This window comes from Biomphalaria glabrata, chromosome 4 (genome assembly GCF_947242115.1).
Source record: "Biomphalaria glabrata chromosome 4, xgBioGlab47.1, whole genome shotgun sequence".
Classification (NCBI taxonomy): Eukaryota; Metazoa; Mollusca; class Gastropoda; family Planorbidae; genus Biomphalaria; species Biomphalaria glabrata.
This window is the reverse complement of record NC_074714.1, coordinates 36,122,549-36,146,597: the sequence shown is the minus strand read 5'-3', so window position 1 is coordinate 36,146,597 and position 24,049 is coordinate 36,122,549. Positions and strand designations below refer to the sequence as shown.

At 40.5% G+C, this 24,049-nt stretch overlaps 2 protein-coding genes across 2 annotated transcripts; one reads left to right on the top strand and one right to left on the bottom strand.

Moving 5' to 3' along the window:
- Positions 1–1,461: 1,461 nt before the first annotated feature.
- LOC106051459 (uncharacterized) lies at positions 1,462–13,839 on the top strand. Its single transcript, XM_013206639.2, has 5 exons — positions 1,462–1,799; positions 2,732–2,921; positions 3,986–4,075; positions 11,517–11,659; positions 12,699–13,839. Exons 1-5 carry the CDS (start codon positions 1,636–1,638, stop codon positions 13,180–13,182), a joined length of 1,071 nt encoding a protein of 356 aa, XP_013062093.1. The 5' UTR covers positions 1,462–1,635; the 3' UTR covers positions 13,183–13,839.
- A 4,171-nt stretch (positions 13,840–18,010) lies between these two features.
- Positions 18,011–20,318, bottom strand: LOC106060042 (uncharacterized). The gene is made up of 2 exons (XM_013217778.2): positions 20,173–20,318; positions 18,011–20,011 (listed from the first exon to the last, which is right to left on the bottom strand). The coding sequence occupies exon 2, from the start codon at positions 19,991–19,993 to the stop codon at positions 18,158–18,160; it is 1,836 nt and encodes a 611-aa protein (XP_013073232.2). The 5' UTR covers positions 19,994–20,011; positions 20,173–20,318; the 3' UTR covers positions 18,011–18,157.
- Positions 20,319–24,049: the final 3,731 nt, after the last annotated feature.

Sequence of the window (24,049 nt, the reverse complement as noted above, 5' to 3'; positions counted from 1 at the left end):
CTTCGAGTCGACCCCTTAGTAAGATTGTGAGAGAACGACGCATGAGGTTTGCGGGACATGTTCTCCGACAAAATCAATTACGCATAAGAAGAGATGCAATGATATCCTAGTACAACTTGACGCCACTCATTCATGGAGGTCCTCATGGTAGGTGGGAAGAGGCTTCAGACATTACCAGTGACAGATTTTTATGGAAACTGCTTGACGTCAAATGCTCCGAACGGCGTGGGAGGGTCTAAGTCAGTAAGAATAGCACATTAGGTTTTTGAAATAAAACTTTTTAATAGCAGGAAAATGCACTGTAGATACCTCAGAATATGCATTTTGTTGGCTTTCAATACCAGAAATAGTGCTTGGCTTCGCCCCGCGCTGGGGAGCCCCTGGCGCTCCCCCAGACCCCCTTGCTAGTAATGGCGGGAAGTCCACAATTTTATGGAAACAGCTTGATGGCGCCGAACGACGAGGGAGGGTCTAAGTCAGTAAGAATAGCTCATTAGGTTTTTGAAATAGAACTTTTTAATAGCAGGAAATTGCACCTCAGAATATGCATTTTGTTGGTTTTCAATATCAGAAATAGTGCTTGGCGCTCCCCCAGACCCCTTTGCTAGAAATGTAGGGGAATCTACAATTTTTTCACTAACTCATGGAAGAACCTATTCTAGGGCACAATAAACGTCTTCCTAAAGAATGAAGGGTCAGAATGTAATAAAGATTATGTACATACACACACACACACATAAATACATATAATTTTTTTTTCGTGGGGGGGGGGGGTGTCGGGGGGTTGAGAAAAAGATTCACCCCTCAAACCTCTCCCCCCGAAAAAAAATCCTGGCTACGCCCATGCTTGCGCTCCATCATGAACATAAGGTGGCAAGACTGCATTACAAACAGCCATGTCGCGAACGCCGGTATGGCAGTATAGAGGGACTTTTAATGGTCCAACAGTTACGCTGGGCAGGGCACGTATCCCGTATGGGGGACGAACGTATGCCAAAAGCAGTCTTTTTTTAATGAGCTAAAAGGTGGTCGACGTAACAGAGGTGCCCCACGGAAACGCTTTAAAGACCAGCTAAGGCGCCAATTTGCCTTGGCTGGCATAGAAGAGAGCACCTGGTTGCATGCGGCCTCATAACGAGACAGCTGGAGATCACTCACAAAGTCCGTGGGATACATATTTGAGACCAAAAGAAAACCCGCTGCCGAGAAAAGATGCAGACGGCGAAAAAAAAATCTTAATCGACCAACAGCGGACAATGGTTATGCTTGCCATGGGAGTGGCAAAATATGTAGGTCACAGCTGGAGCTGCGTAGTCACGGGAAATACTGCATTTCTCATTAATCTTCGAACTCAAAGACAGGCCTTATTATTATTATTATTTGTCTGCTAATAGTCTTAATGTAGACAGTAGTACATAAATCTATGACGCCATCATATTGATTTTTTGAGGCAACGTCATTTCCGCTTCCACTGACGGAAGTGCAAGCAAAATGTCTGCTCTGCGCGGTTCACAGTAGCAAATGAGACCGGGCAGACAAAAATCTTGCGACTGGCTGGAATTGACTGAAAGATCACTAGTTCTCAAAGTGATACCTTTGAGTAAGAACACAGATTGAACATTGGCTTCGCGTGCAATGTCCGAAACTGTCCCGAATCGGCCTTCAGATTGTCTTCTTCATTCTGATCAGCTGTTCCAAGTGTTAGGGGGAGACGCCATGCAGATTCTTCGATGTGGAATTTGCATGGAATTTTTTGACGTGCCAATAGTGTTACCTTGTGGACATACTTTCTGCCTTCAGTAAGCTTCTTGTTCTTGCTGCTGTGTTCTATTAGAGAATTAATTAAACTTACAGTCCTAAGTATCAAGATGTAGCCCTAGAAAAGCGACTTTCTTAACAACAAATTAATAAATCTAGATCTAGAGTTTTGCGAGAATTAAATCTATAATTTTAATTTCTAATTCTTTTGGTTTTAGAATATAGTTCAAGTAAAACCTGGCTAAGGTCAGGACATTCCCTTTGTTTTTCCTTGTTTAAGCTTTCTGGATAAACATGAAAGAAAAACGTAAGTCTACAATCTAGAATGTAGATCTACTCTGTTGCATGTTTATGGCATTTAGTCGAAGGACATAAACAGTCATGGATATTCGACTACATCTAAATCGTAAACCCAGTAGGGATTAAACTTTTTATTGTAAACCTTATTTGTGTCTGGAGGTGCGGTGACGGTAAAGCGCTTAGCTTCCAAACCGAGGGGTCCTTGGTTCAATTCCTGATGAAGACAGGTATTTTCAATTCGGGATCTTTAGGACGCCTCTAGGCCTCTGGGTCCACCCAGCTCTAATGGATACCTGAAATTAGTTAGATAAAAGTAAAGGCGGTTGGACGTTGTTCTGTCCACATATCACTCTCGTTAACCGTGGGCCACAGAAACAAATGACCTATACACCATCTATCCTAAAGGTCGCATGGTCTTTTTGACAACTGAACATTTTTAGTGGCCTTTTAATAATTTTACAGCAGTATCTATTCTGACGTTAAATCTTGTAGAATTTATTTTTAGCCTTAACAAAAAAATCCTAAAATTAAAAAGAAAAAGGATAAAATACATTTTATTATTATCTATATTTTAGTATCTAAAAAATAGATACCTCTTTCTTAATTCGCATCAATGTAAATTAATCATAGTTCGTAATTATATCTAGCATTATTGCCTTTCTTCGATTCCCAGATGCCTGACAGAAATGTGCAAACATGCCAGCCGTAACTGTGTTCTGAGTCCTCTCAAAGACCTCAGGATTGGTTGCCCCAACTGTCGAGTCCTCATCTACGCCTCGCCGATATTGGAACGAAATGTCACGTGTAATTTCATCATCCAATCATTTCTCGAATGCCTCAGATCGAGGGAAGGTGGGAAGAGAGTAAGGCCAACTATTCTATGTTTGGTTTTCTAAGAGTATTCGTTTGGATCTGTTCTGTTGGTTACGTCATGTTGGCTCCTATTTATTGAAGCTAAATTTGTAGTAGATAGCTTGTCAAGCTCTAGTGTCCCTAGATCTGCATGTTTTATTAGCATGTATAATTTGGGGGAGCATATATTACATTAAATGAATTAATTGTCCGAATTTCTAGAGGGATAATTGGGCATATGGAGCCTACAATCTGATGAGAATATTCACATGACCATTGGCGCGAAACGACTAAAAACTGGTCTGCATGGATAGCGAGTTACCCTCTAAACCAAGCTGAAAATGACCATCCAAGTGTACAGCGTGAAACGCCCGATACCACAACACCTGCTTCTTGAAGAGTCCGGGATCTGCAGTGTAATTGTTGAGATAGGCAAGGCAGTCGTCGGATGGTGTATGCTAAGTAATGTGCTCTACTTCTCGACTACAAAATATCGTCATTAAATGCATTGACATATATACTGTAATAGATACACACGGAACGTTTTGTAAAGATTGCGCAAACAGTCTGTGCGCGGGTATCAAAAAGTACAAAGCTTTTGACGGCAGCTCCTCCCCTGGTTCCAATCCACAACGTACAGCTTCAGTGAATGTACTGAATAAAAGTAGCTTACGGTGTCCTCAACTGATGGACGAAACAAGATGGACAACATTCTGGACAGACATACATTCATTCATTCATTATATACGATTAGTTGCAAATAATTATAAGCTAGCCAAAATATATTTTAAACAAAACACATTTTGTAAGTGTATTATATTATGCAGGTTATTAGACATTTTAAGAAGTCGTAATTTGGGAAAACAATTCCATTCCCTTCAGAGAGTGATGTCGTATGCTACTTCACACCCAGCTCACATCTTGCTCCTCATTTGACTATGACTTATGTTGGTCTAATTCAAGTGTGTGACACAAGCAGATGAGCCTCCATCACCAGTTAGAAACTGAACTTTGTATTTGACTTGATAAGTGACATGTTCAATGCTATGTAGTTTTGTTTTTATATTTCCTCCAGCTTAACGCAGGCGTCAACACGGACGAGGTGAGGGTGGGGCCCAAGATACGAACCGTCAGCGACATTGAGGTGGAGAAAGTCATTAAAGAGGTCAGTAGCTTTTTTTTTTTCCTGCATTGCCAAGTAGGCCCTAAGTAGATTGTCTACATTTAAAAAAAAATAACTTTATAAGTAATCTGGCTGTTTATGAAAGTCTTAGGTAGGGAATTATAGAGGACATTCCGACAGGAAACATACATTTTTTAGTTTCTTATTATGTATCTATAGGCCTATCAACTACAATCTTCTAACCATATATCTAAATCCAGAATTCTCGTCTAGACTAATGTCTTTTTAAAAAGCTCATATCAACTCTTTTTGTTTGTCTCTTTGGTAAAACTTGTGTACATACCCATTCTCAGATCAAGTGGAAACTTTACACAATTATTTATTGCACCTAACAAAACATGAATCAGCTTTAAAAAATAACAAATTAGTCAATTAATTACTTGTAACTAATTACTTTGTTTGTCACCAGTAATGGAAAGAGAGATATGCCTAAATCACTGGCGGATCCTTGGGGGGGGGGGGGCGGCGGTAGGGGCGATCGCCCCCCGCCCCCACTCTACATTCGAGTGGGGGGGGGCGATCCAATTTATTTGTAGAAATCACAACTTGCTAACAGAATCAATTAAATATCTATATGATTAAAACTTATTGGTGTTTTAACCGATCTTAATACTATGTCGTTCCCTTGTTGGCCGATTGGGTGGGGGGGCGAATACCTAAACCCACCTATACCCTTTGAGTGTGTGTGTGGGGGGGGGTCCTACTTGTATGGGGAAATCATAGTTTGTGAACAAAATTAGTTGAATTAAAATATATTTATTTTTTATATTATGTCGCTCCCCTTCTGGTATCTTGGCGGATTCGGTGTGGTAAAGGGGGGGAGGCGATTGCATCTACTGCAGCTGGACTAGAAGAATTCTGTGGCATTTTACGTCTCGCGAGACGATCTTTTCCCTTTGCAACTTCTTGTGTGACTAAAGAGGCCAATCCTTGATACACAGCTGCGATCACAGGTTGGGCATATAAAATCACCAGGCGCCATTGCATTTTCACCCTTCTTTCTGCTTCTGTTGTGTATGACATCTGCAATCTGTGACCCTTCCTTTATGCTCTCTCTCCATGTGGATCTGTCCAGTGCCACCTCTTCCCAGTTGCCAGTGTCGATTTTGAAGAGCTTCATGTCGCGTTTGCATACATCCGTATAACGTAAAAGTGGGCGACCAGCGGCTCTCCTGCCTTCAATTAGATCGCCATACAGGATGTCCTGTGGAAGTCGACCTACTGGCATTCTACGAACGTGGCCAAGCCAGCCAAGGCGTCTGCTGCTGATAACAGAGCGGATGCCCTGGCATCCTGCTCTATGTAGCACTTCCTCATTTGTTATCTTATCTTGCCACCTTATTTTAAAGATCCGCCTTAGGCATCGGAGGTGGAAGACATTCAGCTTTTTTTCCTGCCATGAGTAGGTTGACCATGTTTCACTTCCGTACAGCAAGGTGCTCAACACACAGGACCGGTAGACTAGGGCTTTAGTCCTGCTAGTCAGCAATATGTTGTCCCAGACTCTTTTCTGCAACCGTGACATGGTGGCCATTGCCTTGGCTATCCTGTTGTTTATGTCTTTATCCAGTAGAGTGTTGTTGGATATGATGGAGCCAAGGTAACAAAAGTGATCAACAATTTCTAGTGGTTGGCCATTAATGCTTACTTGAGGTGCAGTGTTTGTGTTTTGGACAAGTATCTTAGTCTTGCTTTGACTGATGTTTAAGCCGAACTTCTGGCAAGCAGCAGATAGTTTGTCAACCATGGACTGTAGCTGAATATCAGAATCAGCCACAATAGCTGCATCATCGGCATACAGGAGTTCCCTGACGAGTAGCTTCCTAACCTTGGTTTTTGCCCGCAGCCTTGATACATTAAATAGTTTTCCAGAGGATCTTGTATGGAGAAACACACCTTCGTTTATGTCGCTGTACGCATAATGCAGTAGACAGGAGAAGAATATGCCAAACAGAGTAGGTGCGAGCACACATCCCTGCTTGACACCACTGCAAACCTCAAAAGGTGCTGATTGGGCTCCATTGAATTTGACAGTACATTTAGTTTCCTTGTGAAAACACTCAATTAACTTCAGTAGTTTGGGAGGGCAACCTATTTTCCTCAGGAGTTTGAAAAGGCCACTTCTGCTGACCATGTCAAAAGCTTTAGTCAGATCGACAAAAACAATGTAAAGGGGTCTGTCTCTCTCTCTAAATTTCTCCTGCAGTAGTCGTAGAGAAGATATCATGTCTATAGTGGACCTACCACTCCTGAATCCACACTGAGACTCTGGGTAGACTCTAGAAGCTATCACTTGCAGCCTGGATAGTGCCACTCTAGCAAAGATTTTGCCCACTATACTGAGGAGAGAGATACCCCTATAGTTGTTGCAATCACTCCGATCCCCTTTGTTCTTGTATATTGTGACTATAGTTGCGTCACGCATGTCCTGTGGGACATGACCTGTTTCCCAACAGCGGCAGAGGAGAATATAGAGTTCAGGGAGCAGGAGTGATTCGTTGACTTTCACTACTTCCACTGGGATACCATCACTCCCAGGAGATTTTCTATTTTTTAAGCAGTTAATTGCTTTTTTGAGGTCACTAAGGCTCGGAAGCTCATCTAGACATTCCAGTACTGGAAGATCTGGTAGAGAAGCCAGGGCGACATCGTCTACTGTATTCTGTGTGGCATAGACTTCGAGGTAGTGTTCTGTCCATCGTTCTAGCTGCTTGGTTTGATCTGTAATTTTTTCTCCTGATTTGGATAGAAGGGGGGCAGGCTTAGACACTGCTGGACCCAGGGCCGCTTTAATGACATCAAATAGAGCTTTGCTATTTCCTGAGTGGAGACTGTCTTGGATTCTGTTGCAGGTATCCCTCCAAAAGTTGTTAGCACATTTTCTAGCCATTTGTTTTGCCTCTTTATTAGCACTTTTGAAGGCCTCTAAAGATTTTGGATTAGGCTTTGTCTTGTGAGCGAGGTGTGCAGATCGTTTTTTCTCGATGCAAGGTTCCATATGTGTGCTAGATTCGCCTCAAACCAGTCTACATTTTTGTGTTTTTGAGGCCCAAAGGCGGTGATTGCCGAACTGTAGATTACGTCTCTTAATTTCTCCCATCTGATCGAGATGTCTTCTTCATCACTTAACGAGGGGATTGAACTGTTCAGGAGCTCGCCAAAGAGTGCACGCTTCTCTGGGTCACCTACATGGTTGACGTTAATTCGCCTAGTTCTGGGTTGAGTGGAAGTGTAAGCCTTCTTGAGAAGTAGTTTGATTTTGCTTAGCACTAGTGAATGGTCTGAGTTGCAGTCCGCACTATGGTATGAACGGGTGTGGATGACACTTTTCAGATCCATCCTTCGGGTGATGCAGAGGTCAAGCTGGTGCCACCTTTTTGAGCGTGGGTGCTGCCAAGAGACTTTATGGCGTTCCTTGCCAGAGAAGAATGTGTTTGTTACACACAGTTCATGAGAGCTACAGAACTCGAGTAGCCTTTGGCCATTGTCATTTATTTTGCCAACACCATGAGGTCCCAGGCATTTTGGCCATGCATCATTTCCATCACCAACACGGGCATTAAAGTCTCCATTTATATAGAGGTGCTCGGATTTTGGAATACTTTTAATTACGTCCTCTAGAGCTTGAAAGAATCTGTCTTTGTCCTCTTCTGGTGCAGCAAGGGTTGGTGAGTAAGCACAGATTATATTAACTTTGCCTTGCGGTGATGCAAATTTCATGTGTGCTACTCTTTCATTGCCAATCGGAAACATTGCAATGCAGGGGACGAGACTGTTTCTTATTGCAAAGCCGACGCCATGTATTCTAGGGCTTTGTTCTGGTTTTCCTTGCCAGTAGAATGTATAGTTGCTTTCTGTAAGAGATCCACTGTCTGCCAGTCTGGTTTCTTGCAGGCAGGCCACATCAATGTTTAGTCTGCTGAGTTCTCTGTCGATGATAGCTGTTTGTCGCATGTCGGTGACGAGTTCAGGGTCAGTATTGAAGCCAGGACACATTGTCCGTATGTTCCAGCTTGCTAAACGCATTAATGTTGAGGGTTTTCTTTTCATTTTATTTGCAGGTGCGGGTGAGCAGCTTGCTTTTTGATTTTGTCTTAGCACCAAGCACCCAGTGGTGCGGCAAGCTGTGGCGGGATAGCACTTTATTGTCCGAGGGCTGCTCGGCTTAAGGCAGGCAGTAGCTATCCAGTGAGGCTAAAAAGCCCCTCCTACCGTTAAGAGTGGTCCCTGGCGTTCCAGCTTACGCCAATCAGCTAGGAACTTATCACCGGTAGCTACCACTCTCCGTGTTTTTTCAAAGACATTACTGTCAGAGATGGAGTGACCTCTCCATTGCTGGGGGAAAGCCTGGGCGGTAAATTTGCGAGTGCTGGGCTGCCCACACGTCAGCACCCGCCTCTCTTCCATACTGACCGGGTCCAAAGGGATGGCGAGCCATCACAATTTGGGGACAGGTGGCTGCAGGAGTTTGCCAGAGAGCAGTAGTCTTACTACTGTCCCCCCGCCTACGGGGCTCCAGGACCGGATTTTCTGTTAGGGTTTACTCCCTTAGCCTTAGACCTTACAGGGACACACACACAAGGCAGTGCGGCTATTGACCTATAGCTAGGGGTTTGGTTTGTGGGCAACTGGGCGTGTCCGCAGGCCGACGGGCCATGCCTGCCTCACATCTTGGGGCCAAACCTCCTCCGAGACCCTTGCAGTTTAGCCTAAGGCTTCGCAGCCTCAGTTTCCATCTGCCACCACGAGGAGGTACTGCATAGGACTTGCTGTGGAGAGGCTATGTACTGGCAAGAGAGACTTACAAAATTGCTCCCCTTTCACAGATGCTAGCCAGCGGTGGCAACAAGTTAAGCTACCACACTAGACGCTTCACACAGCCATTGGACAGACACTGTGTGAAGCGTCTAGTGTGGTAGCTTAACTTGTTGCCACCGCTGGCTAGCATCTGTGAAAGGGGAGCAATTTTGTAAGTCTCTCTTGCCAGTACATAGCCTCTCCACAGCAAGTCCTATGCAGTACTAGAAGAATACAACTAAATTAAATAGGTAACACTGTCGTTTTATATCGCTTCTCTCGATCCCCAGCTTCTCAAGGGGGCTGGAACGCGAAACAAAATCTCTTTAGGGGGTCGAAATGTTTGAGAAACACTGCCTTAATATGTTTTATTTCAAGTCATTGAATACATTACTTGTACTTAGAATTATTTATTTTATATCGATTCAAGAAAAATATTCAGCGCTGAGTTGCTTCATTTTGTGCTAGTGATGTGTTGGATAAATCCGCCGTATGTCAGATGGTTGGGGATACAATGCACATCTGTTCAAAATACAATCCAGATAATCTGTAAATATGTAAAAAAAAATCATTCTCTTGAAAAGAAAACAACAGATGCAACGCATTAAAGAATCAATGATTTTGAAAAGTAGCCTACGCAATCCTTGATATTATTCTATTCTCGGCAGTGTCTCGTTTTGAAAGGATCCACAAATAGTTCATTGGACACACACAAAATGGTAGTTGTATCAATGAATACTGGCGGCTAGTCCAAATTTTCAGTGACATAGACTATAAAATCCTTCCAATTGTATTAGCACACAAATAGGCCTACTTTCACAAAAACATTAGATTCTACACCAGATATGTCTCACACCGAACTAATCACTATTAGTATTGCTTCTGGTTCTTATACATCTCATGTAGAAATACATGAACATTTTGGGGGGTTTCGCCCAATTACTGATACAACAGGAGAAAACCTTATTAATATCGCGATAGAAAAAAAAATACAAAATTGGAAATAAAACTTGAGGAATACGACAACGGTGTTAATATGAAAGGAGAAAAAGATGGAAAGCTCCATTAAAAATGGATTTAAATCAACGGGTGCTTTTGGTCCAGCTTAATAGTAATACATTTCCTTTGCTAGAAAAAAAGGGGTGGCGGCATTTTAAAATTTAGCACGCAGGCGGCCACAACCCTCGCGGCGGCCCTGATTCCATTGATACAGCTATTAAATCATATAAACTATATGTCACACAAAAATACACAAGAAAAACAAAAAATACTTTTAAAAAACAACAAAGCTTATACAAAGTGCAATTGTATCAATGAGTTTGGATCAGTCATGTCATTACATTTGTAATAGACCTAGACCAACAACAATACATCTGTGCGATTAGAAATAGTTTGACCAAATGTATTTGTTTAGCTCTCTTTCATGCTTTTAGCTTTCTCACTGCGCTGTGTTCCTATCACTTACCTGGATAAGTTGGGGACATGGAAGGGGTGGGAGAGAAAGAAGAGATATCTGGGTGAATTTGTACTCGCTTTTAAAAGCATTTATTTTTTTTTAAAAAGGGGGGGGGACGAATACGAACTGATGTCTCAGGCCGCCTTATGCCGACATACTGACCACTCTGCTAGTGCGGTGGCTATGAAAATAGAAGATTGTTTATTGTTATGGCTAAGTTATGGCTATGAAAATAGAAGATTCTCTATTGTTTATTATAAACTTAGTTTAAAGCGTTGACCTAAAAAGGGGACTAATTCAGCTTATTCTACCACTTCAGTCAAGTACAATTTCTTTCCCTTGTTCGAGATACAGAACAAAATTATAATGTTTTCACGTAAAAGAAGTAATTTTGGAACATTTCAGCTTGATCCGAGACTGGCTTGGGGGGAAATAACTTGTATAAATTTATATCAGACAGACAGACAGAGTTTGTTGATATTAGCTTTTAAAAAAATGACATTTTTTTGGTCAATTGATCAATGTCCAGTACTTTTTATGTTTCGTGATTTTCCGCCTCTTCGTGGAATGGCCATCTATGGTAGAACATAAAGCTGTCAATTTGGTTAAATTTTATGTATATGTAGTGGGGAGGATAAAATCTAGCGGAAGGCCTAACTTGATCAAGCGGTCCGCAAAGAACGAGTTGACCTCTGCCCCGGAAAGGCCGCCAAATCAACTGATTTAAGAGGAAAAATCAATGTGATCACTTTTAATTTCTGCAGGCACTCTTCGCTGAAGCTTGGTTCAGCATCTACTCCTTGATTCCACATTGTGTAGTTCTTTTGTATAAGTTTTATTGTGCTCGTGTACGGCTGCAGGTTTTTTTTTATCTGTAATAAAAGTTTGAAATCGGCCTACACCTTGTCTTGGTCATTTGTTCAATTCTGTGCCAGATATTAATGATCTTCGTGGCGCAGTTATACAACTCTTGGTTCGAATCCTGGTGAAGACTTTGTTTGTTTGTTTTTTTGGTCGTATGACACCCTCGTTAACAGTTGGCAACAGATCATCACCAACTTCATAAAGCGCAATGTCTGAAAGAAAACTTACTTTACTGAACAGAAAATTATTTTTTAATAAGAAATTGTTTACAAAAGTTAATTATAAATTCTTGCACTTGTTGACCAGGTGGACCGACTAACGGACTCGCTGGGCAAAAGAAATGTTCTCGACAACGCATATTTTGAAGTCGATGAGATCAGAAGGCAGCATTTGGCTGAAGAGGCCAAAAGACTAGAGGAAGAAGAGCATCAACAGAGGCAGAAACATTGGTCAGTTGATGTCCAATTAATCCTTGATTTTTAATTTTGTTTTTCTTTTAGGAACATTAACAAAAACTAGAGGAAATTCCCATCGTGTTTCATAGACCATGAACTCATGTCATGATCTGGCAAAAATTGTGTGTACTTTAGGTTTAAGACATGCTTTTTTTTCTTTTTGAATACTATTAATTAATAATGATAAGCATTAACAGAAGGACAACCTTTATAATGCCATTTAATGCCAAGTTATCTCAGCACTATTGTTTACACACATATTAATGGCTGTTGATTTAGGTTTACATAATGTGGCAGTGTTTATAGAATTCACCTTAAAACAATTTCTTACGTAATCTCACCAGAGAAGTAAATAAAAATAATTAGCTTATGCCTAATTACAATCTATTATGTCAATAAGCTTAAGTGTTCAAACTGTATTCATGTGACAGATATTTTACACATTGGAAAGTTGGTAAATGACCAGTTCGGAGAAAGTTCAGAACAGCTTCTACCTACAGCCTCACTGCAAGTTACTGTAGTCTGGGGAAACGTGTGTTCTAAAACTATCAACTTCTGTCCTAAACATGTGAAAACTGTCCAAAGTTATAAAATACTCGTCAACACTGACAAAAGAAATTTCATGCCTTCGCACCCCTTTTTGGGCGGTCACCCTAACGGTTGAGAATCGCAGCGATAGCGATTGAATAAATTTCAAAAACATCTGAGATTTCCTAATCGTACTGTTAAAATATTTCAAAAAATCATTCGTAGTAACATGGAGCATGAGAAATAACATTTAAACAACTTGAAGAAATGGAGGTCCTACCTCCTGACATCGACTGGTAGGAATAGAAAACTGCCTACACTGCACCAGCACTTCACGGTCACAAATTAATGCCAAAAACTTCAGGAATCTAAAAAAATATCTTTTTTTTTTTTACTTTCAAAAACGGTTGAAACGTCGTGTAGATAAACAAAACACGTTATTTGTTTTTCTCATAGTGATTAGACATATCTCCCTGTTCTAATTTGACATATTTTGTATTTGAAGGAACTCGAGAAGTATTCCACCAGCGATGCCAACGCAGCTACGTGTTCAGCAACATCCGCAGCAGCAGCTGCCACCATTTGTTCAACCGCAACAACATCCTCGCCCGAGGCCCTTCTGCTGGGACGCCATAAACAGCCAAACTTTGACCTTGACTCCACACTCACCTTTCTATTTCCCGAGCAGCTTCCAACAACCAGCGCCGCCGTATCCTACCCAACCACAACTGCAGCCACAGCAGCAACAACCGCAACCGTTCCCCCAACAACAGAATCAGAACCAGCAACAATTCCAACTACCAAACATTTCCCGAATTTCCAAAATGGCGACTGTTCTTCCGTTACAGCGATGCCCGGATTTCAGCCACTTTTCGAGCTCCGTTGGCCAATTAGATATCCACGGAAGCCATCCATCTCGCCTGGATAACGATCCGGCCGTTATGTCTTACTCTTATAAGGCGGCCGTAAACTCGAGTGGCAACAAGTAGACACCACGGAATCCCAAAACAAACATCATATGAATTGAGAATATGAAGAACAAAAACAAAAGCTTCTACTGGAGTTTTGTCTGAAACAATCTCAATCATTAGTGAGTGACCACAACATAGTATTTAATGTTTAGCATGTGATAGGAAAGAGTCATTTGTTTGAAATCTTGCACAGTATATAAGGTAACATCACTCCGCAATATTCATTCTATCAGAAATATGATATATCTTGCAATAAAAGTAAATAAATAAACAAGATACTAAAAAAGTGATCCCGAGAAAAGCTGAACGAAACAAAAACTATAATGTCTTAGCTCTTCCTTTAAACTCGGAACCAACAACTAAATGAAGGCTTCTAGGAATTGTGGGATGAGGCTCGCCATCTTTAATACTGACTTAGTGTGTTGGGATTCATTTTTTTTTAACTTTTTTTTGGTTTTCTTAACTCAACGACTGGATTGATTTGACTAACATTAAGTAGATTTGTTTTTAATGTTAAATCTCTATTTTGGAACTATTTTACTAGATGTATGTATTTGATTATCTTCTGTAAATGTACAATATATATATATACATAGTACACACTCCACAAGTTTAACACCGCAGAATATGCAGGCGGTGTGGACAATAAAGTTTACAATGTGCAAAACTAAATAATATTTTTTCCTGTGTGTTTTTTTTTTGTTTTTTCGCATCCTCAAGTTGGATGGCCCCAAATACATAGAAGTATAAGCTAATCACATTTATTATCCTACATAAGCTTATTCTAACAGTAAAATCAAGTAAAATATAAAAAAAATATTTTTTAAAAACTCTGAGGTTCAAGAATCCTCAAGTTAACACTCTAGCCACTGAGCCAGCCAAGTACTTATGAAAGTAGGTGTTATAGTTATCTATTTTTAGTTTCAAATTTTTATGTCACGACGTAATGCTATACATTATGCATTTCTGCCATTAGCTAGTACTGTCTCTTATGACTAGCTGATAAAATAATTGTTCAATTTTTTTATTGATAGATGTTTTATTAGGGGCAATGAATAATTATGCAAACTTGATCCGAGAATAGGAAGTCGAAGAAATTCCGTGTACAAGATTACATATAGACAGACAGAGTGGATACAAGTTTTGTAAAAAAAAATGGTCGCTGAGTATTCATTAAATTCGCTCTCAACAAAATTCTCGATTTTAAGCTTTAAAAATGCAATACCCATAACCAAAATGTAATCAGAAAATGATCGAAGTGTGCTCTCGAGTTCTTTGTCCTACGCCAGTGGCGTAGCTAGGGTGAGAGGAGGAGGGGGGGGAAGAATTTGCAAATCCCCCGGGTCTCAACTTGAGGGGGGGCACCAAATGAGTGTTTTTTACATTAAATATTAAGTATTACGCAAAATGCGGAGGTCCCTAAAGAGGTCAAGGCCACCAAATGATGGAAAATTCCTAGCTACGCCCCTGTCGAGGCAAGGACCAAGGTAAACTACGACTGCATCAGAGACCTGCTATTCGCTGATGACTGCCCTAAACGCCGCAAACGAAGAAGACTTTCAAAAGAGCCTGTCCCTCTTCGCTAATGCCTGCAAAAATTTTGGCCTCACCATAAATGTAAAAAAGACAGAAGTACTGCACCCAACCTCCTTCAAATAAATCTGTCACAGAACCAGACATTCTCATAGATGGCCAGAAATTAGCAAATGTCAAAAAGTTTATCTGGGAAGCACCATATCAGCAAACGCCAATCTAGATGATGTGGTTGACTTCTGTATTTCTCGTGCCAGTGCTGCTTTTGGCAGACTTGAAGAACAAGTGTGGAAAGCATATCCACAAAACTGAAAGTCTACAGTGCTATAGTTCTCCCGTCACTCCTATATGCATCAGAGTCCTGGACCCTATACTCCCGCCACACCAAAAAGCTAAACTCCTTCAATCTACGCTGTCTAAGGAGTATCCATAAGGTGCGTTGGTCTGACCAAATAAAAGACACAGAAATCTTAAAGATGTCCAACATGCACAACATTAATGTGACAGTAAAAAGTCCAAACTCCGATGGGCGGGACATGTAGTCCGCATGCCAGACAATCGCCTTCCCAAAGGTTCTTGTTTTGTCAGATACAAGAAATAATTTTGAAAATTTAAACTTCACCCGAGATTGGGTATGGGGAGAAAAAAAACGTGTACGAAAATTGTACCAGAAGGACAGACAAATAGACAGGCAGAGTGAGTTGAAATAAGCTTTGTACCAGAAGGACAGACAAATAGACAGAGTGAGTTGAAATAAGCTTTGTACCAGAAGGACAGACAAATAGACAGTCAGAGTGAGTCTAAATAAGCTTTGTACCAGAAGGAAATACAAATAGACAGTCAGAGTGAGTTGAAATAAGCTTTGTACCAGAAGGACAGACAAATAGACAGAGTGAGTTGAAATAAGCTTTGTACCAGAAGGACAGACAAATAGACAGTCAGAGTGAGTTGAAATAAGCTTTGTACCAGAAGGACAGACAAATAGACAGGCAGAGTGAGTCTAAATAAGCTTTGTCAAAAAAAAAAGGATAGGACGTTTCGGCCATAATTAGCAATATAAAGAGTGTGAGCAAATAAATGGGCGTAGCCAATGTGTAATGCTACTATAGATATACGCAAGGGCCTTCACTGGCTCTCCTATCAATAATTCTCCCACTTGCCGTGGACGAAAGGATACGAAAATTCAGCCTGTTATTACTTGCCTTATCTGTAGAACAACTAACTCATTTTCACGATCGAAATCGCAGAGATAAAATTTATCAAAAACGATTTTTTATTCGCAATTTCCAGCCAATATGTTTTAATATAGCCGACATATTAAAAACAAGGTTATAAAAGACAGTTTGTGTGGAAACACAAACTCAAAATCAGCCCCCGAAGTGGTCCACCCAGGAAGGCTTCAATATTTTCAGAAAGAACATCCGAATGAAATTATATCAAAGACAAATGAGAGATAAGAATGGAGAAAGAAGGTTAACAGATCTTTTGTAGTGCCCCAACGGTCCCGCAGATCAAAGGATAGATGAAAGTGAATGTAAAGTTAGATGTGAGCCTGGCCTAACTAGTTCCCCCTACAGACCTTGTGGTCTATAGGGCAGATGATGTAAAGTTCATCTGTTTTTGTGGCCTACGGTTAACGAGGGTGTCATGTAGCCAGCACAACGACCAACCGCCTTTACTTTTCCCCAACTAATGTCAGGTACCCATTAGAGCTGAGTGGATTCGGGAAAGGGGGGGGGGCAAAGATTCCAAAGTTGAAAATCCCAGTCTTCACCAGGATTAGAACCCGGGACCCCCGGTTCGGAAGCCAAGCCCTTTACCGCTCAATCTCTTATTCGAATCCTCAAAAAAGAGATGCGGATATATTACTGGCATTGATTAAAGTTCAGGAAAATGAAGTTTACAAGATTACTATTCGTTTTAAATTAGGTCTAGCTTATAATGCATACTAATTAGCTTTTTCTCTTTAATAAACTGCTTGCATAACTGATTTTAAAAATTAGATTTTTCGCTTTCAGTAGCCGTTGCATCAGAACTTTGAATGGTCTAAAATATTGTGATGTCGGATTTTCAATATCTTTTGTAGTTTACGAGATCTAAACGGGACGGACGGACAGACGGACAGACGGACAGACATTTCGCATAAAACTAATAGCGTCTTTTCCCCTTACGGGGGTCGCTAAAAAACGATACAAGATGTAACTTCCTCCTGCCTTGAAACACCATTTAAACTTTTTTTTGTGCGTAAATTTCTCGTTTGCAAGAAACTTGCTTTGTAGACATTGTATAAAATAATCTTTTTTTTTTCATGTGAAGTTGAATATTACGTGTTTTGTATGTAAAAATGTATAAAAACAAACTTAAATATATGTATGATTATATTATTATGTGTGTTGAAGGTTGAGGTAAAAGGCGGATAGTTGGGGGGGGGGGGGAGAGGAGATAATCAGATTGACGGGCCGGTCCATTCAACGTAGTAGATGCTAGAATTCGCTGGCCAAAAGAATGTGTGGGGGAGTAGGTATTTACTTGTGGGCTTTTATGCGCCCAAGAAATATATATATATATATATATATATATATATATATATATATATATATATATATATATATATATATATATATATATATATATATATATATTATATATTGTTACGACCCTATTGGCGGCGCAAAAGGGTTAACTATAGGCTCAGCTGACACACCCGTGAATCACTCAGGTCAGCGGGGCCATGGACAAGGGACAGTACTACGATTACACGCAAATATGACCAATGTTATGGTTATGTGATCGAAAGCCTGCGGTACGAGTGACACAGTGTGTAAGAAAGCGGCAGTTCAAGACCGGAGAGCGTGGAGACCAGGACTGTTAGTTGGCCATGAAGTCGGTCCTTGTCGAGTCCTCAAGTGTTATGTACGAGTCTAGGAAGAAATAGAGACAGTAGAGTTGTATACGGTGATGTACAGTTTAACATTCGTAGTAGCTTATTGTGTTGCCAATTGTGTCGTATTGGCTGTCTTCTACTTATTCACTCATTATTAAAGTACCAGATTATTGTGGAGCTCTTGTTGGCAGGTTCTTGATGTGTTGATGTGTTGTGTTGTGTTTAGCAGTGTTTATAGAAGGCCGGAGTAGAAGAGAACCGTAACAATATATATATATATATATATATATATATATATATATATTATATATATATATATATATATATATATGGCTTATTATGAATTAAACGACAAACAACAAAGTATGATTAAAAATTTGAACACGAGAAACCAAATCCATCGATGAAAGAAACAAACTTACGAAATAATAAAAACTAAGGATATATGTTTATTAAAGAAGACATCAATACTTATAGCTAACGAGGCATGCGTCAGACTATTGAATGATACACTTGACATTTACATCTTTTAGTTCTCGTTAGCGTAGTAATTGAGTAAGTAAACAAAGTAATCAGTTACGGGGATCGAATAACTTCGAGTTGGCGCCCCATGATTGCCCTTGTCACTCGTACCCCCATACTGTACACAGCAGTGAGCGTCAGATAGACCTCATCCTTCAGTGTGCTGAACTGTCCTTCGCGTGCGACACCGCTGCCTTTCCCGTCAGACGGAGCAACTGTTCTAGTCTCACCGTAAGGGTTCATGGTTAAAGTTGAGCTGCTGGTGTTCGATGCAGAACTTGGCCAGTTGGTCGACATCCCCTCACGCAAGGCGTTGGAAACGGCATCTCGCCATGTTGATGAGCTGAAACGTTGATTTTTGTTCTTCCCCTCACTGGGAATCGCCGATCCCCGAGGAAGAGAAGACGGCATGCCCAACGGTCGAACGCGTAAGTCTTCAATGTTTGTATCCCTTGGTTTTGAAGCTAAAGTCAACGGTAAAGGTGGTCTATTGCGGCTTTCTTGGTCTAACGTTCTCTTTTCTCCTATAACTGAATTAAGATTTACTTCTAGATTGGAAGCGTTAACATTGTTCTTATGCAGCGTGTTATTCATGTATAAAAACTCCATTTTATCACTATAAGGCAAATGTCCGCTATTACTGTTCAATTCGTAGACCGGGTGCAGGGACTGTAAGTTATAGTTGTAACTACCCAAATGAGTATTCTCTGCCTTGCTGGAAAGAGGGAGTGATTCCGGCTTGCGTTTGTAAGAATCGGTAATCATACTTCTGGTTCTAGATCTTAGGACTAATGTGCGTCTATGTTCGTTTTCAAGACTTGAATTGTGTAGGATAGAAGTTAAACCTCTGGCGTTGTCTGGTAGGTTATAGGCTTCAAACCTGTGCAGTGAGTTAGTCTGTTTCTTCAAACGCTTGGCTTGTCCGCTATTTGTGGATGATTTCGGTGCTATTGGTTCCCTGCAACTGTTTTCATAAGCTAAATGTCTGTTGTTCGAAGGTATAGCCAAAGACACTATTTGCAGATAATTAGAACTGTTTTCGGACAACTCATGATCAAACTCATCTGTTATTTCTTTAATCCGTCTCTCTATGTTGCTATTGCTCGATTGTTTCACTTCTGGGGAGTTCAAGTCTGTAACATTTGAGAGAGGAGTATTGAAGAAGCTTGCCTCTTTTCGCCCGTCCCGATACTGGGTGCCTAGACGTGTCTCTGTAGTGCAAGGCTGAACGAAAGCCTCGCACAATGAAGGCGCCCCCTCCGATTCATTCCTAAAGCGATCCTTTTCGTCAAAGATAGAACCGCCATCAAACTTTCTGCGAGGAGCGTTTAATGTAAACTTGTGCGTCACGTGCTTAGTGTTGAAGTATTTGATTGGAGCTTCAGTGAACAGGCTAAAGTAGCAGTCTATCATGTGGGTGTTGGCCCAGCCAGAGAGCAAGGTCACGTGCCATTTGGACATCTGAGTGATGCACCACCCAAATTTGTGACTGCCATGGGACTCCTCATCATACGTTAGAGTGGATTCCGTCAACTTAGGGGTCTGGTAGCTGTATGAACCCCTGTCCAGGTTACTAGAATACCTGGATAGTGTTCGCTGACGGGGATATAGACTTTTAGTGTGAGCGTTTTGGAATGGTTCCATGAAGTGCCTGTCTAATGGATAGTTGAGGTTCATGTTTCCTGAATTTAAATTCAGACTACAGAGTCTATGTTGGTTAGTTTTAGGATAGAGATCAGAGAATCGTTCATTGCTATGATTGTAAAGTGTAACTGCCCCCAGATGCGAGCTAGAATTATGTTTTGTCGATGTATGGTTCAGAGGGGACGAATGGCTAGAATCGTTGTACTGACGCTTAGATACAACTTGGCTGTCGTAATGACGGTACATAGTAATAGTTCAATTTACCTACACACACAAAAAAAAACAATATTATTATGTGATAGTGAAACTCACTGAAACAACGTAAAAAAAAAAACAATGTCAGTAGATCTACGTTTCTGGTCAAGTTATCTCTAAAACTTTTAGCCTAATATTTCACTTTGCTATAGTTATATAGATCTACGTACTCTGTGTATGTAGGTTCAACTGCTGCCTGAAGAATTATTTTCTTTGAAAGAGTTTATCTTGGTGAAATTATATTATTAAATAATGCACGGGCGGACGAGTCCGCCATATCGTGACGACACTTCCTGTTTGGGAAATTAAAAAGAAGAATCTTTCTTTAAATAATACGTCATTGAAAACATTTTCGTTCACCGTCTGAATAAAGCAAGTTTAAAGTAGGCAGCATGTCTGATCAATTATTTATGTGGCGGAATAGGAGTGTCGTAAGGCACTTTTACTTCATGTTTTACTTTTGAACTAGAATCATTCAATATTTTAACAAATACAATCCACCAGAGGGGGGGGGCAAGGGAGAACGATACCCCTGGCGCCGTAAAGATTTCCATCTATGGTTCGAGATTACCTCAACCCTTTTATGAACTATGTGACCCGGGAAAGGATTATATCCCGTGACCAGGATAAGGAACTTCACCAACTCCTCTGCGACTAGATGATCATTTAATCAAATCCATCTGGTCGTGGGACACGCTCCCTTAAGCCAACGACAGGATTCCCCCGACCCATGCGAGGCCAGAGGCCGAGCCCATGGGGCCCTCCATATGCCTATACTGTCCCACTGACCCCGTGGGGGAACCATCACCGCCGTATGGTCCCCGTTGGGGAACGAAGTATTGGGGGTCTCGGACTGGTTAGCAAGCCTTTTTCACATCCCCACCACGTGCAAGTACACTCGCTAGAGCATATCTGTGGTAGCTCAGTGGGAGCCATGTTTGCTCTCGTTCTTGGCCTATCCGCTTCCTCGGGCGGACGTTTCCACGGAGTTTCCACGCTGAGGCGACGGAAGCTGGAATCCTCCGGCCCCGGGCGCCACTCTCCGGAACACCCCACGCATACGGGCGCCTACATTATTGTAGATATTTTAGTTAGGTAATACATTCTTAAGTTATTTGTTTTATATTATTATTAAATACTGTTTATTTATAAGCCTATATTTCTAGGTGATGTTCATGGATAAAGTACCTTGCCCCTACGTTTTGCTCACTACGCCAATGCCATCCACTTATGTAGATCTACGTTAATGTTGTGGTCTGGTGCCAGACAAAGAGCGATCCATTTCTGAGACGCTGCTATTTACAGACTACAGCAATGGAGAAAGGGAAAAAATACGGGCATGCTCCCGATTTGGCCGGCCAATTACTTTACTGGCAGATTTTGGGCTTTGAGCAAACACATAAGTTTAAATGTAGCCTATAAGTTTCCCTTTCAGACCTTGTGATCTATATGGCATCTGTTTCTGTGGTTTTACGAGGGTGTCTTGTGACCTGCACAACGACCAACCGCCTTTACTATTGTCAGGTACCCATTAGAGCTGGGTGGACTCAGAGGCGCCGGAAATCCCGGAATTATAAATCCCAGCCTTCACCAGGATTCAAACCCGGGACCTCGGTTCGGAAGTCAAGCGCTTTACCGCTCAACCACCGCGCCTCCTATAAATGTATAGGCCTATTGGAAACATTCTATGGCGCATAACTCTAAATAGCTATTTGATGTATTAGGTGTACAAAAAGTAGGAATTGTAATGTGTAATGTCGTAGTGAAGGTATGAGACATCTTTTACTTTAGTACCCTGGACATTGTTTCGGGAAAAATCCCCAATAAGTCACAAAAAGACCAGCAAGATTACTTACTCTTCAGTTGTAGATCACACTACAATACAGACTGACTTTTTAATAACAAAAGGATTTGCTTTTATAAAGCTTAATGTAGCTGGTGTCACTCTAGGAAGCAAGATAAAGGCAGTAATGATGATACTGGATCTTCAATAGCACTTTTAGTTTTTGAGATGTAAACGTCACAAAGAGCACACATGCACACACAAAGCATCGAAAGTGACACTAGCAATGGTTGATTATCTCTACATACCCGTGGTATGTCTGTACACTAGGTAAGGTCCTGGCTAGTTTATGAGAAAAAAAATATGAATAAAAAAGACTACTCTGGTTAGGACTTTAAATTGAACATTTTTTTAGGAATTTATAAAATGATTAAAAGATTTTAAAGATATAATTAAGAATGCAGTTAATTCCTACAATAATTCAAACCTGAATCCACGTGTGACTTTTCTATTCCAAGAATTTCCCCTAGATTTAAAAAACAACTTTGCTGTATGTTAATGTAATGTAACTTGGTTTCAGGGGCCAATACTCAGATTATTTTCAGGCTTACATCAAAGCCAGGAGTGGGCAAATTACGGACCGCGGGCCACATGCGGCCCGCCGATGCTTAAAGAAATCAGGTGTTCTTACACATTACACATATAAAAATGCTAATATATTTATATAAATAATTGTAAATATCTATAGATCTAGAAATAATTGAAACTTCTGATTCTTATCCCTTATCATGAAGAGGCTAAATAAAATTGTCATTGAACGTCATTCTAAAATGCCAAAACCAAACAAAGATTATCCTTACTGGCAATATTTCGAAACATTTAGTCAAAGACAAACACAAGCCAGTATTTATTCAATTCTATCAAAAACTGTGTTGAAAGAGTTGGGTCGGCTCGTACAAGATGGCAAGTGTAACAACTAATAGAGCTCGTGCTTTGACTAAGAAAAACAGGCTTTTTAATAAAATAAAGCATTGAATATCAAATATATTATTGGAATTGATTTCTCAATGATCTTATTATTGGCACAGGGACAGCCCTAGGCATAGACAAAGTGCTTAGGGTCACCAATTGGTGAGGGCCTTGCAATGACTTCCTTCTTGTTATTTTAGAGAAGAAATAGCGAAACTTGTCCTCAATGTTATCGTTGAAGTACAATATGTTTTTAATAAATGTAATAATTTTACTGTTGTCGCATTTTTATTTTATTTTATCTGAGGCCACCAAATTCACTTTGCCAAGGGCCTCCAATTATCTGCCGGCCATGACTGGCAGTTCCGAGAAGTACTTGAAGATTTGGAAACAAAACATTCCATGTTCGGTTACCAGTAGTATCCGCTGGCCTATAAGAATATGGAATCTCAAGGAAGAAATAGTTAGGTTCATTGAAGGACATTGACTGTGACTTTGTTACTAATATTTCTAATGAAGAGTTGAAGACAGACTTCATGTTTATCATTGGAGACTTTGCAATGTTTTGTTTGCAAATGAAATTTATCTGCATCTTAAATCTTTTCAAACAAAGTTATTCCACTTCTTGAGGCAGCGAGTGAAATCGGTTCTAATCATTTTCCTTAGCTGAAAGGTGAAACTATTTCTAGTGAAATGGGTGAAATTACAAGACTTATTTGGATTTCTTGATTGTGGAATTTGAAAGCAAATTTTAAGAGGTCAAGATCTTGGAACTAGTTTTCAATACCATCAGCTCACCATTTAATGCAGAAGCTGATTTAGCTCCAGATGATATACCTCCAAGCAAATTATGACCTGAAAGAGTAATTCCAGTGAGTTCTTCCACAGAAGTTTCATGACTGCCAGAAGCTGTATTCCCATACTTAAGAAATTTTTGCTGCGAAGCTTTCACATTATTCGGAACCTAATTCATCTGTGAACACGCTTTATTTAGTTTGTTTGAAAATTGTGAAGTGTTAGAACAGGTCGATGCTCACTGACTGTAATTTGACCACATTCGCAAGAACAAAACAACTAGTAAGCTAGTTCTATAGTTACAGAACATTATGCACGGATGTTAACAGTTAAATGCTTCACATTAAGTACAATTGTACATTTGTGGTGAAATGTTGCGATGTAAAAAGACAATAACAAAATTTTAAAAAAATTATTCGTAAAATTAATTCAAGAAATTGCTGTTATTTTAATTCCTCAATTGGGAGTAAAAAAAAAAAAATAATTTATGCAGCCCGCCA